The 19,299-nt window shown below is 34.7% G+C and overlaps 1 protein-coding gene across 1 annotated transcript; it reads left to right on the forward strand.

Moving 5' to 3' along the window:
- Positions 1-11,582: 11,582 nt before the first annotated feature.
- Positions 11,583-19,069, forward strand: LOC139869159 (uncharacterized). Its single transcript, XM_071857480.1, has 13 exons — positions 11,583-11,663; positions 12,021-12,185; positions 14,747-14,845; positions 14,929-15,057; positions 15,649-15,717; positions 15,819-15,915; positions 16,029-16,131; positions 16,230-16,449; positions 16,864-16,977; positions 17,538-17,669; positions 18,227-18,307; positions 18,559-18,675; positions 18,773-19,069. Exons 1-13 carry the CDS (start codon positions 11,583-11,585, stop codon positions 18,857-18,859), a joined length of 1,494 nt encoding a protein of 497 aa, XP_071713581.1. The 3' UTR covers positions 18,860-19,069.
- Positions 19,070-19,299: the final 230 nt, after the last annotated feature.

Raw genomic sequence — 19,299 nt, forward strand, 5'->3', positions numbered from 1 at the left:
AACGGATGTTGATGACAATTCGTTCGGTCAATCTTGGATCACGAATGACGAAACAATAACTGGTTGTGAAATCTGTGGAGATTATCACCCAACATGGGAATGTTTTTATTACGTTCCTATGGAAAATTACGCACCCATGGAACCTGAATGGAATGATTATGAGGAATACAATTCAAATTGGGATTATTCCCAAGAATATTTCCAAACTCAACAACCAGAAAGCGAGAAAAATTATGTGTCTGAAAATCTTTTAGACAATATGAAAATCAAACTCGAAGAACTCGATGCTCAAAATGAACAAATGAGAGAGTTTGTAAATCAGCAAGCTGAAACTCTATCAGATTACACACCTGTTGATCTGAGGAGTATTGTGTAAGAAAATCTCATATCATCGAATTTTGATGAATTCGAGAGCTCCGAAATCACCAATTATCCCGATGATACTTTTTATTCAGCTTTACCAATTTCACAACATATCGACACATTAGCCTCTACCGACGAAATCAACAATCCATCAATGGATGAAGAAGAAGAAGTAAGGGTGACAAATTGGTACTCTTGGAAAAACGATAACGTTGAAAATTTTACCCCCGAGACCAAAATGGTGGGACCGATTAATGAAGAAGAATTTGCTTTGATTCCACAACCTTCCAACCCAATATTCTCAATAGACGAGTCATCTACCAAAGATGAACTACAAGCTGTAATACCTCGAATTTCACCCAATTGGGTAATAGAGGTGAAAACTTTGATCCTGAGAATAAATGGAAGGAAATATTAGGAATTGTCCACCCTATAGAAATATGTATGTCGGTGTATATCGATCCATTTGACCAAGAACCAGAAAAGAGACATATCCATTTACTAAAAGCTACATTTAAAAAAGAATTAAGTAGTGACGATCGGGTGGGTCTAAACTTTAAACCCATTGATATATTTTATACCACCCGAGATGTAAATAACTGGCTCACTATTTTAATTCGTGGAACTTATTCTACCGACTTCAGATGTTGTCAGCTAAGTATGGGGAAGTCTAACCCCACTTAACGTTAAATTCGGGGTTCGGGTTAGTGCATAACTCGTTAATAAACATGCATAATAAGTTAGGGTAAAAGACGCATTTTCAAAGATTAGCAAACAGTTCAGAAAAACAACCGTTTTTGAAGAAAAACATGTGTGATAAAACAAGAAGGAATGAACAATGAGGCGCGCCATCTATCATTCAACGAGCTTTGTAATTACAAACTGGGTATTTTTAATCACTTTTCTACACTTATCACCCTCGTGAATTTATAATTATAGTCTAATTTCATGCAAATGGGGGCATTGCATGATCTCAAGTGTGGGGAAGGGTTATAAATTCTCTCGGGTTTATACTTGGCTTATTTTCTAAATTTTATGAAAATTTTAAAAATTTTCAACTAAATGAATTCAAAATCATGTTTATACATATTTATGAACGATGAAAATTAGGTGTTAATACCGAAATTATCGTTACCTCGGAAAGGACATAAATTGAGAAACACCCTAAAACGATTGAATTCATTTAAAATGGAATAAAGGAGAATAAAATGGCAAAGAAAGAAACTTAGTGTGGGGAGAATGTACCAAGTTATTCAATTAAAAACTATCTATCACATGTTTCTGTAAAGTTATTGCAGGTACTTTTGTTTTGGACGATTTTAATCAGTTTTACCCGATTTACTGTAATATATTTGAAAGAAAAGATGGATCTACACGATGAATCAATTCCATCATTAAGAGGAAGTAAAGTCTTCCGGAAAAAGATACGCGCTTCTTGATTTAGGTCAAGAAGTTGTCGTCCAGACCAGCTGTAGGTTGACGAAAAACTAGAAAAGTCATCTCTAAAATCAGCAGGAAATCCACGGACCTCAGCATCAAACAGGGTCGCCAAGTGGTCAAACTTATCCTAACCATGAGAGGATCTGTCTCGTAAAATGGAGAGGGTGCCGTGCAAATTAGCTTGATAGGACTAATGAATCAGACCTCCAGAAAGGATAATCTCCTTAAAGATTAAAAATAAGCATTTAAGCCTGATATTCCTCAATCCTTGAGATTGACTTTAAAGATTGAGAATTACAAACTCATGGAATTCAATGATATCTAAACTCGAGCTTGAACGAGAAAATATTTTGATCAAATTAAAACCGATTTGTTTTCTGAAAACCCATTTTTAATGCGTTCATTACCATTGAACGTAAAATCCTAGGAATTCACCTAGAATTCATTAGGTCACCTGAACCAAATCGGGTGTCAACCGTAAGAACGGTGGTTGCATAGCATGGTCAAAGACAGTACCTTGTGCCAGACCGAAAAACTATAGGGTGAGCTTTACTATTGCTCCTACCAAGGATAGTAATTGCATCCGACACGTTATAGACCATAATTAAAAGCATGTCATGGGACATTGCCTTAACAATTGCTTGTTCAACGCTTTCCTTTACAACCGAACGGTAGTTTACCGAAAGGTAATATTCGGAGCAAGTATACTGGACGTGTTGCTTTCCCAATACAAGGTTAGCAAGTGGGTGACACAAAACCGCAAGTTTTGAGCTAAAATTTTCAAATCTGAAACCCACCAAACCTACAAAAACAATTTGCAAACACCGGTGAAGGGTTATTCCGAAAAACCTGTCTAGGGTAAAAGCTAGAATGAATTTTCAAAAGATCAAATGTTTTCATAAAGATCCAATTTTCTTAAGGATCTAAATTTTTATAGTCATGTGGGACTGAAAACCACATCGTTACTACCATTGTTCATACCGTCCGTATAGAAATCACTGATGTACAAAGTGTGAAGAATAAAGAAGTGATTCATGTGATGTATTATTTCAAGTTCTGTATTGCTTGAGGACAAGCAACGTTCAAGTGTGGGGATATTTGATAGTGCTCCAAATGAACATATATTTAGTATCAATATCCTTCTAATATGTAAAGTTTTCAGTTGCAACTGTTCTATTTTCAAGTAATATTCGTTTAAATAAATAAGTGCAAAGACAAAAGGCGAAAACGAAGATTTGAAGAAGCATACGTCCAAAAAGCTCAAATGTACAAGATACCATCCAAGAGGTTCAAATTATTGATAAGAAACGTCTAAAAATGACAAGAGTACAAGTTACAAAACGCAAAGTACAAGATATTAAATTATACGAAAGGACGTTCGAAAATCCGGAACCGGGACCTGAGCCAACTATCAACGCCCGACGCAACGGACCAAAAATTATGAGTCTACTATGCACAAGAATATAATATAATATTTAAATAATTATATAAATTATTTATATATTATATTATTAAATAAAAACGTCGGCAAGCTAGAAAACAAGGCAACTTGGCTGGATCCTGGTGGCCATGCGATCGCATGGCCTGGTAGTTATAATCTCATGCGATCGCATGAGCCGAAAAGTCAGGCCACATTCCTATAAATTGCAAGTTTGGGCGACGAGTTTAAACACACATATACATATATACTCCCTCTGTAATATATAATATATATATATATATAGGTTAGTTTTATATTAGATTAGTTTGGGTTATGTAAAAGTTATTTTACGGGTTTTAAAGTCAAAGTTCTGTCTGTGTAAAAGCTACGCGATAAATACTCAATGTAAGTTATGTTCTCCTTTTTAAATTAATGTCTTGTAACTAAGTTATTATTATGCTTATTTAAGCCGAAGTAATCATGATGTTGGGCTAAAATATTTAAAATTGGGTAATTGGGCTTTGTACCATAATTGGGGTTTGGACAAAAGAACGACACTTGTGGAAATTAGACTATGGGCTATTAATGGGCTTTATATTTGTTTAACTAAATGATAGTTTGTTAATTTTAATATAAAGATTTACAATTGGACGTACCTATAAATAACCATATACACTCGATCGGACACGATGAGCAGGATATTTATATGTACGAATAATCGTTCATTTAACCGGACACGGGAATGGATTAATAGTCTATGGAATTATTAAAACAGGGGTGAAATTATGTACAAGGACACTTGGCGTAATTGTTAAAAAAGTATTAAAACCTTGGGTTACATGCAGTCGATATCCTGGTGTAATTATTAAACAAAGTATTAAGACCTTGTTACAGTTTAAGTCCCCAATTAGTTGGAATATTTGACTTCGGGTATAAGGATAATTTAACGAGGATACTCGCACTTTATATTTATGACTGATGGACTGTTATGGACAAAAACCAGACGGACATATTAAATAATCCAGGACAAAGGACAATTAACCCATGAGAATAAACTAAAAATCAACACGTCAAACATCATGATTACGGAAGTTTAAATAAGCATAATTCATTTATTTTCATATTTAATTGCACTTCTAATTAACGCACTTTTTAATTATCGTATTTTATTTCATCGCACTTTTATTTATCGCAATTTCATTTACTTTACGCTTTAAATTAAGTTGTATTTATTTTTAATATTTTACATTAGGTTTTAACTGCGACTAAAGTTTTAAAATCGACAAACCGGTCATTAAACGGTAAAACCCCTTTTTTATTATTATTATATATAAAAATATATATTTTGTACAAATATAGTTGTTTAATCTATAGTGTAAAATAAGTCGTCTCCCTGTAGAACGAACCGGACTTACTAAAAACTATACTACTCTACGATTAGGTACACTGCCTATAGTGTTGTAGCAGAGTTTAGGTATATTCCATCTGTAAATAAATTAATTAAAACTTGTATTATATTTTGTCGTATTTCGTAGTAAAAATAATAGTATTTCGTACCCCTCCGCTTACACATCATCTACGAATAAAAAGCATTAACATAAGTACGTGACACAAAGATCATTACAAAGCCATTCTTCAAATGTAACATAAGTTTTGAATGCAAAGTAAAAGTTTCGTAATCGAGACATCTCTAAGCAATGCAGCGGAAATCTAACACCAAGAGTCTAATACAGCAGAAGCGACAAACGTCTAAGCACCTGAGAAATAACATGCTTAAAAAGTCAACACGAATGTTGGTGAGCTATAGTTTAATTGTAACAGTAATGTAATGTAGGCCACGAGATTCCGTATTCAAAACAGTATGAAAAGTATATGCTTAACCGTGGGCACTTGGTAACTAACTTAACGTAAATATCACCCCCTAAAAGTACACTTGATGAGTGCATAAGTTTATGAAGTATTAAACACCCGTTAAATGCTAGCGCGACTAGCCCGAGTGGGGATGTCAAACCCTATGGATCCATATCTAAGATTCGCGTTCACCGGTTCAAAAACCAATGACTAAACGTTACCGAGCTAAGGGGAAAGTTTATTTATGCCGTTATATCACCCACACATATATAAAGTTTAAGTACTCGTGCCTAGTAAGTAAGACATAAAAAGCGCATGTATTCTCAGTCCCAAAAATAGTTGAAGTAAAAAGGGAGCTATAACTCACAGTGAAAATGCGGTAAAAGTCGATACGAGATAAGTAAGCAAGTAAGTCAGTCCGAAAGGTCCTCAACCTAAGTCAAAAGTTACTAAGTTAGTAAATCGTTCCAAAGGGTTTAAAAGTACGTAAGTTAAGTCTTAAGTATCATCATTCATCAATCATCATACGTAAAAGTAAAGTAAGTTTTCAATCAAGAATAGAGATCGAAACAAAGGCTGACTTCGTTCAGCTGCTACGACCTCTATACAACTGAAATGGCGCGCAAACAGTGGCCAAGGCTCCCTATGTGAGTCCTCTAACAGCTGTCCAATTTTCAGAACCTAACTCGATGTCGTTTGACCGTGGCGACGGTTCAATCGCAAGTAGGTCATAATTTTCAGCACGTCGTTACAAGGGCGTAGTGACTTTCGGAAGGCTATAAATCCTAAACCGTATATCAGATTAAGACGAGTCTTAAACGAAAAGTCATCTACTCAAACCGAACTATCTGGAAATAAACTTTTCCAGAAGCCCAGGAGCCTGGTCAGACCCTGAAAAACAGAAAGCAAGTGCTCTGGTGAGTTTCTTGGTGTTTGATGCTCATCACGGTTCTCATTCTTGATGCGTATAAGCTTCAAGTGTACAACTCTTGATGTTTTAGCATCACTTTAACCAAGGTTTAACCATCAACACACAAGAGTCAAGATTAAGAAACAAAATACAACTCATTTGAGAGTTTGAGCAAGATGATGAACCCAAGTTACATCAATTTCTTAGTTTCAACACAAGTACAAGTTCTATTATGCTATAAACTTTGAATCAAACTAAATAAGCAAGACCTTAAGCTATAGAACTTAGATATTAACTAAATATGAAAGACCTTAGACTAAAAAGTCTAGATCTCATGTTCTTGGTGAAACCCTAAGTCATAACACTTAGACTTTCAACTTTTACACAACCATAAGTTACAAAACTTAGATCTTGTAAAGTAAAGTGAATCATAAGCTAATGAGCTTTTATTTAGACCAAGTAGAAGACCATAAGTTACACAACTTAGATCAAATACAAAGATGAAACCCTAAGCTAAAGAGCTTGGATTCCTAACAATACTTATGATATCTCAAGCTAGTAAGCTTGTATCTTTTGTTTAATGAAATCACAAGTCACAAATCTAAAGTACAATAAATTAAAGAAGATCATAAGTTAATAAACCTTGATCTTAACTAAATTTTTGTAGAAATCTCAAGCTAGTAAGCTTGTATTTTAAACTTTCTTGAAGATCCATAAAGTAAAGTGTTGGATCTATAAGTTACATGAAGATCATAAACATGGGTTTTGATCTTTTAACATAATTAAAGAGATCTTAAGTTAATAACTTAGATCTAACAAGATTATGAAGATTTAAAGCTAAAAAGCTTGAATTCTTCATGTTCTTGAAGACTTTTCAAAACAAAGTTTGAATCAACAAAAGTTATGAAGATTCAAGTTACAAAATTTGAATCTTTGTTCATGATGATGATGATTTATGAATTAAAGTAAAAAAGGAAAGAAAAAGAAGTCAAGAACTTACAAGTTCTTCAAAGTTTTAGTGTGAGAAACTAGAAAGAGACTTGAGAGAAAATGTGTGTGTGTTTGAATTAGATGAAATGAGAATGAAGTGAGCTTTAAAAAAAAAATAAAGTGGTGGTGAGGTGGTGATGGTGGCCGACGGTTAAGGGAGCAAAGGGGGGGGGGGGGACCATTTTGGCCTCATGTGGTGGTGGCATGGTGTGGTCCATGGTGGTGGTACAAAGAAATGTTGGAATGTTGGGTGGCATGCAACATGGTGTAAGTATTTAGTACATAAGCATGCAAGTTACTTGTCTTATATTTTCATGGGCTAGTTATTAATTACATGGGCTAATTAATCCACTAATTAATCCACTAAGTTGAGTAGGTTGGGCCATGGAAGTCCATTAAGGTGTTAAGTCCATTAAGGTAACTAGTGAGCGTTAGTAACACTTAAGCGTAATTAAGGAACCACCAAGCCAAGTAATTGTCATAAATAAATAACAATTATGTTTACGTAGTCATAATATCTCAATTATGACAAAAGTTTAACGTGTACCAAGTACGTAGCTCATTTTAAACAATAAGTGACACTAACGGTCGTAAATGCATTCAAGGATCATGTTAAGTGATTAAGCACTTAATAACACGTTGTAAGGCATTAACGAAAGTAATTAACATAATTAATGATCCCAGAATATAATCTAAATCAGTACGCACAAATACGCAGTTTCGTAAAAGTAATAAATATAATTATAAGTCAAAAAAGTCGGGTCGTTATAATTATCAACTAATCAATTTCATCATCCAACCCAAAACCCACCAATAATGGTTATCAGCACCATTTACTAGCTCAATCACCCATTTATCAACTAGTGGGTTTACTCAAGAACACCCAAATCAAAACCCCAATTATGAACACTAATCAAACTATGAAAACTCGGAGTTAGAACTTACCAATACTATCACAACGTAGCTAGGAGTGAGATGAACAACTTTAACACTCGAGCTTTTGATCGATTCAAGCTCTTTCTTCCTCAAATCTCCAAATCTCCAAATCTCTCTCTAGAAATATCTCTCTCTCTAAGAATGGATGAGAGTGTTTGTGGATTTGAAAGTGATCCAAAACTAGATCCAAATTCTGGTATTAAGGCCACAGATCCGTCCTTAAGTGAAATGACCAAAATGCCCTTCATTTAACTCAAAATAGAAAAAGCAGGAATTCTGTCGCAGGGGCTATGCGAGGCGCGCATCCTCAACCATGCGCGGCGCGCACTATGGTCTGAACAAGTTCTGTCAACTTTTCAATTACGCAAGGCTCCACACACTTTATGTACACCATCTCTACATTATGTGCAATAAATATTTGGGTCTTACAGTACTACTAAAGAATCATTTCTTCTTGTTGGGCTCCCAATAATAGTCACTAGCCTAGTGTATTGAAAGGATCGTGGCTAAAATAATAAAAGATAGGATAATGATTAAAACCTTTACGGCTTAATCGAAACACAACCTTCTCGGTTGACAAACAAAAAACCTTCCCGCTTTATTATTTCACGTAAACAATAATATTCAACTCAAAAACTAAGTTTCCCAAACAATGAAAACAAAATATAAATACCGTAGGTAAAACTTTATTGCTAACAACTAGGAAATTTAATAAAAGATAAACGTATGGAAAACTAATCCTTATCAACACCAACTTCTAGTAATTATCCATTTATCCTTCACCTTTTCTTGCCTTCGTGAATATACCTTCTAGGCCCACAAAGTAGGCTTCAAAAGTTATGGGTTGAGCATCACTTGAGCCCAATAATTGACTGACTGTATATGCATCATTCTCCCCTTCTTCGAAAAAGACTCGTCCTTAAGTCTACAACGTCACCACTACCACCGACAAATGGTGACAAATCAGCAACATTAAAAGTGACCAAACCATTGTAACGATCCATGAGTTCATTATATGGGTCATTAATTTTTTCTATCACGAGAAAATGACCATCAACTATCTCCTATTCACTATCATAAGTGATTGGCGACACCAAAGATGCCAAACGAATATTCACCTCGTCAGCGTGTGCCTCTTCTTCCTCTTCCTCACCGTAAATATCATAAATAGGTACAGTGATTCCTCTCATGTCTTCCAACTCTTGAATCTTGCGATTCAGTTACTCGATCTCAGCTTGTTTAGCCATGCCTGGAATCTGATACTTTAGTCATGCCTGGAATCTGATACCAAATAGTGTATTGAAAGGATCGTGGCTAAAACAATAAAGATAGGGTAATGATTAAGACACGGCTTAATCAAAACACAACCTTCTCGGTTGACAAAAAAAAAACTTTCCCGGTTTATTATTTCACGTAAACAATAATATTCAACTCAAAAACTAATTTTTCCAAACAATGAAAACAAAATATAAATACCGTAGGTAGAACTCTGTTGCTAACAACTGGGAAATTTAATAAAAGATAAACATATGAAAAACTAATCCTTATCAACACCAACTTCTAGTAATTATCCATTTATCCTTCACATTTTCTTGCCTTCGTAAATATACCTTCTAGGCCCACAAAGTAGGCTTCAATAGTTGTGGGTTGAGCATCACTTGAGCCCAATACTTGACTGACCGTATATGCATCATTCTCTCCTTCTTCAAAAGACTCGTCCTCGAGTCTACAACGTCACCACTACCACCGAGAAATGGTGACAAATCAGCAACCTTAAAAGTGACCAAACCATTGTAACGATCCATGAGTTCATTATATGGGTCGTTAATTTTCTCTATCACGGGAAAAGGACCATCAGCTGTCTCCTCTTCACTATCACGAGTGATTGGCAACACCAAAGATGCCAAACGAATATTCACCTCGCTTGCGTGTGCCTCTTCTTCCTCTTCCTCACCGTAAATATCATAAATAGGTACGGTGTCTTCACCCGTACAAGACTCGGAGATGTATTCCGTAGTAAAAACTTTATCAACCAAGTCAACACAATCATTCGATTGAGCCTCTCCTGAAACTTTGAGATTTTCAAGCTTCATCTCTATATTACGCAAGAGATTTTACATGTGTAACGTCCCGACCTCAATTTATCAAAAAAACGTGTGCCAAATTTTTTTTCCTGGACTAGTGCATCTGGACGACGTCCCAAATTCTGGACAGCGTCCAGCATTGAAGGACAGGACGGCGTCCAGCAGATCTGGACGGCGTCCAAATGGTCTGCCAGATTCTGATCTCGGGTCCCAACTTACGTACGCGGAAAACCCGCTTCCCGACACTTTTATGCGAAAACCTTTTTACAACAAGTCACAATAAGTTAAAATAAGAGATTTTCATCATCAAAACAAGTTTTACATCGTCGGGCCCACATCGGCCCGATATACATGTTTCGCCCAAAATATACAAGTTTCGACCATACAAGTTTAAGTTTCAAACGACACTAGAGCATGGTGTTTGGGGTTAAACTACCCAAATCTTGGCCGAACTTCCAAAAGCATCCCCTATCAAAACAAGCGGGGTCTCTAATCCAAACAAACGCCCTTACCCTTGTCCACACCTGAGCCTATAAAAAGGTAAACAACGAGAGGGTAAGCAAAGCTTAGTGAGTGCAATAATTATACATATGCATATATAATCTATCTACTTGCATTCACTTACATAACACCGGATACAAGCTAGCAAATCGACAACTATGCAATCCATTATGCACAAACCAATAACCGCAATTCATAATAAACTAGCAACTCCTTTAGCATATAGTTCATAATTAAATATGCTAATACCAAATTCACACAACCATGGTTAACCAATCGTAAGAGGAATGGTACTTGAATTTCCCATCGGTGTTCATAACAACCGTTAGTGTACAACACATATACCACTAACCCTTGGACAACACATATCCGTTCATGAAACCGTTAGCGTACAACGCATATATCACTAACTTGGATAACACATATCCATTCATAAAACCGTTAGCGTACAACACATATAACACTAACTTGGACAACACATATCCATTCATAAATCCGTTAGCGTACAACACATATATTGCTAACTTGGACAACACATATCCATTCATACAAATAAACACATCATATACGTACATGTATACTTATCCCACTCACCTTAAAGTCTTTGTGAGAGTTAACCGAGCTTGAAACCTTCAATGTAACGCACCTATTACATTAGGTACATAATCAATCACACAATCGAATTGGTCAACCTACTCACTCACCCAACTAGCGTCATTTTGACCCTTGGTGCAATTTCGACCCATTTGCACATTTAACCCTAAGATTAGGTCACGTAAACAATAATATTCAATAATATTATTTCACGTAAACAATAATATTCAACTAAAAAACTAAGTTTTCCAAACAATGAAAATAAAATGTAAATACCGTAGGTAGAACTCTGTTGCTAACAACTCGGAAATTTAATAAAAGATAAACATATGGAAAACTAATCCTTATCAACACCAACTTCTGGTAATTATCCATTTATCCTTCACTTTTTCTTGCCTTCGTGAATATACTTTCTAGGCCCACAAAGTAGGCTTCAAAAGTTGTGGGTTGAGCGAGCCCATTACTTGACTGCTCAATACTTGACTGACCGTATATGTATCATAGCCTATTTGGACTTCTGGATCTGTCTTCTGGGCCTAATTGTTCTGGACTCTTTGACCCAATTATATCAGTGGTATCAAATTACCGGACAGCATTACTATTTCGTCGGTTGAGCGACTTGATTATTTGAAGTTGAGATTTTGCAAATCCACGCTTACGATTTGCATCTCTATATCCTCAATTAATACTTTCAATCTTAATCTTACTTATTCCTTTCTATACAAAATCATACAAACCAAATATGATCATAACCAGATCCCCAATCCATTCATTTCTATCATTCTTCCTCAATATTCATCCTCACGAGACCTACACCGTTTTCTACTCCACTTCATCCTTTTTCTTCGTAAGTAACTCACCGCTACTTAATTTACTATACATAATCACGTGATTCGATTGTAATTTTGTGATTGTAATCAAATATATGCAGGTTTTAACTGCGTATTTTGTCGTTTTGCCGTTACGAGATGAAGGTGCTATATCGTTAGGTATAGGTAATATACCTGGACTGTTTTTAGGATCCTTGATACTTACACTCATTGCTGCACCTGTTTCTACACTCATTTTTTCATTGCCTAATCTTCCTAAACCTAAGGTACACTTTCATTTTGATTTCATACTCATCATCTATGTTAGTTTTTGTTACGTATGTTAGACTAGAATTGATTAGGTTAATCGTTTGTTTGATTAGGTTCATAAATAACTGAATGTGACGGTTGATTGTTTATATTATTATCTTCATTTGCTAATCTTTGTTGACTCCGATTCCGTGCTCATTCGATCGGTTCTTTATAATTTAGTATTGCAATATGTATCTTTATATAATGGTGGTTTCTGGACTCTATTAGATTAATTGTTGATTTGAATTTTAATTAGATTCATGATTGAGAGATTATATAATTATAAGCGAAGGTTGATTGAATATTGTCTACAAGAATCGATGAAGGAGAGTAGTTAAGGCCATATATTTCAGACAGTTAATGTTCAAACTTATTAGGTTATTATGGATTTTAATTAAATTTATCCTTGAAAAAATGAATAATTAGATAGCAAGGTTGACTGGTTATGTTGTACTTTTTTATTCTTGTATAGAATTCACTTGTCAAATGCTTGTACTTAAATGAATACATGAGAGTAGTTGAGGCAATAGGTATGTTCAGATGATGGTTAGTAAAGTGAGTCTAGGATGATTATATGTTAAGACTGCTTTGGTTGATTATCTATTTTGATTAGATTCTCGATTGATAAACAATTTATCTGCAAAAGTTGCGTATGATTATTATGTCATCTTCGGTAAATCGGTAATGAATATAGACAGCCGTCTCATTATTTTAGAAGTCCCTATTCGAAACATAAAAATAGGCTCTTATAAGCGTCAAACTTATCAATACATACAAAAGGATAATGTTACTAAAAAGATATCATAACCACTTTGTATCACAATTCTCGTTATTTGCTAGAGGTCTTGTATATTGAAGGTGAAGAAATTTGTTTATAAGATTTATCTTTAGGGCCCTTTTTAACTAGAGTTGACTTTTTAGGACCATCAATTACGAGCACCTTGATCATTTCACTTCTAAGCACAATTTTAGACTCTGTCTGCCAATTTTTTTATTAGTTGCACAATTTATTTTAGCATTGGTGTATTTTTTTCGTCCGATCACGGAAAGAGTAATATATATGGACCTTTCATGATTATGGGCCTTATTCGATTGCCTATCTTGCACACCCACCTTAAAGACGCCCTTGAATACAAGAGTAGTTTTCACTGCTTTTTAATATCTGACATTTTTATTTTTATATTATATTATCATATAGCCACTGGCCACCATATATACAGATACGCGAAACTACTAGTCACTTTTGTAACATTTTGTCATTCTTGGGTTAGTCATTTAGCTTGTTGACTTTAGATATCTAAATTTTTAAGGGGCAAAGATATATATGATGAAAATAAAACCGTACAAACAAAACCGAAGGATCAAGATATCTCATTGACCCAAACATGAAACACCCTACCACTGCATATCAGACTACAATTCCTAGCAAATGCATCAACAAAACACAAATATACAACTCGGTATAATTTGTTCCATCTTTCATGCCACGCTACATTCAAAGCCATATATTGATGCAATTACACATAAGTCAATCCCATATTCGCCCATTTTAACCCCCACATATCAGCAACCTTTATGACAGCATTCGACTCCTTGACTTTTAAACTCACCAGCTTCATCTTATATAGTCTGGACCTTTCTTTATCACCTCTTCAGCTATATTAGTCTTTCCAATGAACAATATGCAATTCCTCTCATGTCAAATCATGTACACAGCTGCTGCAACAACCAGCCTATTAACAACACTCCAAATAGTCTTTGTGTTGTTGACTTTAGATATTATCATGGGTGTAGATGGAAGAGCTTAAGGGGTGTTTGTTTTTGACTTATTGAACTTAATGAGTATAAAGCTTAATAAAGTAAATCTATAGAAGAAGCAGCGTTGTAAAACTTGGCCAACTCGGCCGAGTTCTCGGTTTAGATCACCAGCCGAGTTCTCGGCGCCCAACTTGGTCAATTACTCGGTCAACGTCCGAGTTACTTGGTCAACTTCTGAGTTTCTCGACCAACTGCCGAGTTTCTCGGTCAAATCGGGGAGTTCTCGGTCAACTTGACCAACTCAGTAACTCGGAAACTCGGTCAAAAACTCGACAAATTAGTCAAAGTTTATTAGAACTTATATTAGAACATATATATCCATATTAAAAAAAGTAAATAGTAAACATAAGTTAACATCTGAGTTCTCCGCAAGTTGCCGAGAACACTCCAAAATTGTCCGACCGAGTTCTCCAACCTTGAGAAGAAGGTTATGCATATTAGTTATTAGCTAATATAATTCCTTTGAAATTCAGTGATGGTTTGTTAAGCATTGTTGGTTCTTTATTGATTCCTGTTCATAGTCCTGCTCTTAATGTTTATGTTGTTGTACACGCCACATTATCCATGAACAGCATAAATCTTAACACATGTATGTTGGTTGGAGATTACAGTTCTTGCTTTTTGTTTCGTGTTGTTGGTATAATATTAGTTTCTGATCGCCATTGCTAATCTGGACATTGCACATCATATCCTGTAATAAGTATCTGTTGAATTCCAGGCATTGGTCTTAATATACAGGTTCTTCAGTGCAAGTCTTGTGTTGTTTTTCATTCTATGGGTGTTGTCTTCTCCTGAAAATAAATTTCCCAGCTTTAAGGTAACGATGTGACCTATCTTGAGTTGTGCCTTAAGATACTGTCAAATTTGCATTGGGTAATTCTGTTATTTGTACATTTTCAGGGTTTCCTCATGCAATCCACCATAAAAGAGGATTTAAAAGTTGAAACTCAACCTGCATCTACAAATCCTACCGAGTGGGAGAAACATGGATGGTTTTACATTTCCGTGAGAATCAGCTTTTTCTTATGGGTATCATTCTGCTCACTTTCCCACTTGATTATCGTTTTTGTGCTTTTGTTATTGATGGTCATGAATAAGGTCATCTGAAACTGATTATGTGATCTTGAATAATCAGATCAGATAATTAACCAATTGTATCATGACAGGTAGTAGGAGATGGTAATTAGATATGTTTTTTTCTATTTCTAATTAACCGACAGGTAGTAGGATATGGTAATTAGATATGCTTTTGCTATTTTACGCCGTAATAATAAATTTTTTAATTTTAAAGTGTATTTTTGATTATGTAGATAAATAATATGCAAAATGGTAAGACCATTCCTGTTAAAGAATGAGATACATTTATGTGAGATAGGAGTAAAAGTCAAGGGAGGGGGTAATCTGGTAACTTTACTTTACTTTCATAATCAGTTTTGTTGATTTGGAACTGGTTATCCAAAAACTTATATATTCAGCAGAAGCATAATCTGTTTATCCATATACGGAAATTAATCTAATTCTAATTGTAAGTCACAATAATCAGATAATCGGCCTCAAACAGAAAAAATTCAAACATCCCTTAAATCTGCTGTTTCATTAGTAATTTCCTCATCTCTCCAGGTCGCTCTGTTAAATCTTATAACTATATCCTCAACATGGGCAAGGGTCACTGATGTTATGGACAATGAGGTATGTGTGATGTCATGTTACGAGCTTCTTCTCTTCTTTTTTGCGTGTTTATTATTTTTTTTTTTTTTATCATGCATTCTTTAATTCTATCTTGTATTCAGTCAGGTTCAAGACTGTTTGGATTTATTGGTGCCGGTGCTACGTTTGGCCAGCTTTTCGGTTCATTGTTTGCCACGGGAATGGCATGGGTGGGACCATGTATGCTTGCGCTCCCTGTTTCTAGTAAATTGTTTTGTTTTTGCCCATTTTGTGTCTAATTATCAAGTTTCATTTCTCCGCTTCTAATTACTTTTGGTTCATGTTCGTTTTAGATCTGCTGCTATTTGCTTCCCTCATGATGGAATTTGCAGCCCAGTCATCCAAAAGGATTAATAAGGATCTATCTAATACTTCCGAAGAACTATTTCCCCTTAGGTTTTTGCAAATATATTAGTTGACAACTTGTGCATCATTTGTAGTTTTGTACTGCGTAACCTATAAACTTAAGTTTATGTCTTTGTTCTGTTTTGTAGAAACACTGAAGTTGATCAGCTAGATGAGATCAACGAAGTAGATACATCTGATCACAAAAAATCGCCACCAATGGCTCCAAATACAACTATTGATTCAACAACACCTAGATTCTGGGCTTTATTGGACGGATTTAGGCTTATATGGTCATCAAATTATTTGTTGTGGGTGTCATTATTCTTGTGGCTAAGTGCTGTGACCTCTTCCTTCTTCTACTTTCAGGTAAAAAGAGGCCTTACTTTGTCTGCTGGTTAATATGCCGTAGATTTGCATTTTTTACCATTTATGTATGAATGGGGTTGATTCAGGCTGTGTATTGTCTAAATCAGGTCAAACTGGTTAAACATTGCCCAAAGTGTATCTTTATTGCAACATCTTGAATTACTTTATTCAATAACTGAAATAATATATAACAACAAAAATCATATATTCTGATATATTATTAAGAATATATATCGTTTGGACATAACGTTTCTGGTCATTCCCACCTGCATGACCCGTTCGAATAGGTACAGATCACTTTTAAGCCCAAACCCAGTGTGATCCGTACCTAACCCACCCTTGCGTCCTCTTGTATGTTGGAGTAGTTTATTATAACATCTGTGCTGATCTTTATTGTGCTCTCTTAAACTGCAGAAAGTAACAGTAATTGCCTCTACTGTTACAACACCTACCGGAAGAAGACAATTATTTGCACAGATCAATAGCTTTATTGCTATATTTATCCTGGCGGGTCAGCTTACTTTAACGGTATCCTATCTGTTTTAATTCTTTCAAATTAAGATATACTTAACATATATTTAGCTTACTTAAACAACTTGTTTATCCTTCAAAATGTTATATCAATCCTTTATCCAAAAATATAACATATTATATTTGTTATTATCTGGGCTTAAGATGTGGCTCTAAACCTAATTAGGATACCTAGTTCACCTGCTCCAACGTATTTGCATTTTTTGATTTTATTTGTCGTACATAACATACCAGATTCATTGTGTATTACTTTATCAGAAATAAGTAACTACCACTTTATTGATCCAAAAAGAATTTTTTGAACCACCATGTTCACAAAATTTATTCATTCTGTGTAAACATGCTACAAAATAGTAGCACTGGAATTTTTTGAACCACTCGATACTTAATGTTAATAATAACTTATTTTTCCAACATGTAGTCATGTTTTTTAGACAAATCAAGTAAGATGGTTCAAAGTAAACCACATGATCTTTTTTGACTCCATATGTTGTTGTAATTATCTAATAAATAATATTTTCCAACTGTAACGTTTCTATAAACCTTTCTGATTACAGGGGCGGATTCTTACCGTAGCTGGGATTACTATAGCTCTTTGCTCTTTACCATTCACTGCCTTTTTGAATTCAATAGCTATTGCTGTTTGGCCGACTTACCTTGCCGTTGCCATCTCAGAGACCGTTCGAAAGGTTTACCTCTTTTTCTTGAAGCTATACTATTTTGTAAATATGATCAAAATCGAATGTTTGGCGGACTTACTTAGCAGCTGCCATCTCGGACCCTCAACACTTTCATCTTTCCATTTTAAATAAACGATATATGCTATATTGTTTAATTAATTTATTTAGCTTACCACTTATGAGATACAAGATAGAGCAGATCAACCTATTTTAATATAACTGAATTAATTGGATTGGTACGTAGAAGTAAAAGAACAAATCTGTTATAGTGGGATTTTCACAGATGCAATGATGACCATTGGATCCTGAATCTACTAGCTCATTTGAACATTTTTGTTTTTATATATTTGTAAAGACCAAGCAGAACAAATGTGGCATAATTTTCATTAATCTTTCTTTGTTAAATTCAAATTTGAATATCTGGTTTTAGTACCATCTGGTGATCTGGTCCCTTTTTGTAGGCTATATAGAGCTGTTTCTTTACTTTTATATCCATGATACTTTTGAAACTTCCCATTTACGCACATGGATGCTGGACTAAAAACGCGTAGTTAATCGTTTTGCAGGTGGTAACCTATGTTGTAACTAGACCAGCCAGAGAACTCTTATTTACAGTTGTCTCACAGGATGAGAAATACAAAGCAAAGGTACCTTAATTTATTAAACCTCCATTTAAACAAAGAACAATAAAAGAAAGAAAGAAAAAAAAAGTTATTTTTTGGAACTACAGTTTTCTTAATCGTATGTGAAATTGTAAAATTGAACATTTTGGACAAAAATGTATTCCCGGTCAACCAAACCCTACACGTTTCTACCCAGTGAATGAAATTTTCTTGTTTTGACCAGCTTACAACCCGCCCATTTTGCCACTTCTAATTTTTATTTTGATACACTATAGGTATGCATAGATGTTCTTGTCCAAAGATTTGGAGATGCTACTGCAGCAGGGATGTACAAGCTTCTTCATAGCACGCTCAATGGCAAAATAACTCACATTTCTCTCTATGCTTTGCCTGTATGCAGATTCTATCAGTTGAAATTTAATTACTATCTATTGATAAAAATTGGAATTTGAACTTTTACCCGATTTTTATTTAATGTTAATTCGACAGGTCTGCATTTTATGGGTATTTACAGGATTCCACTTGGGACGTCGACAAACACAACTTGCCAAGTGCCAAAATCTCCCATCCTCATAAAACTAACTTTTGTTTATCAGGTATATTGTCATATGTTGTCTTACAGTTATTTTTTTTTTTTTTTTTTTTTTTTTTTTTTTTTTTTTTTACATATGCTCCTAATTCCAGTAAGTTAGAATTATCATACAAAGCAATAGATTATCTATTCTAGGTATTGCTTCCACATACACATATGACATGTTTATACATGCACACCTTTTTTTCTGTTAAGAGTTTGGTTTATAAATATCCTAATAACTATTTCTTTTAAATAATTTATTTAAATTTATAACAATAAGATTGAAATTACCAATTTAGGCTTTGTTAAACATACACGTAGTGGATCCCTTAATCATATGGACAACCCTTGTCTACAACTTCTACTTTACAAGTTTCTCGTGTTATAAAATCAAGCAAAAGGTAGGCAAAACTTTTATAAAGCAAAAAAAGCTATATTTTTA

Source organism: Rutidosis leptorrhynchoides, chromosome 9 (assembly GCF_046630445.1).
Source record: "Rutidosis leptorrhynchoides isolate AG116_Rl617_1_P2 chromosome 9, CSIRO_AGI_Rlap_v1, whole genome shotgun sequence".
Lineage (NCBI taxonomy): Eukaryota > Viridiplantae > Streptophyta > Magnoliopsida > Asterales > Asteraceae > Rutidosis > Rutidosis leptorrhynchoides.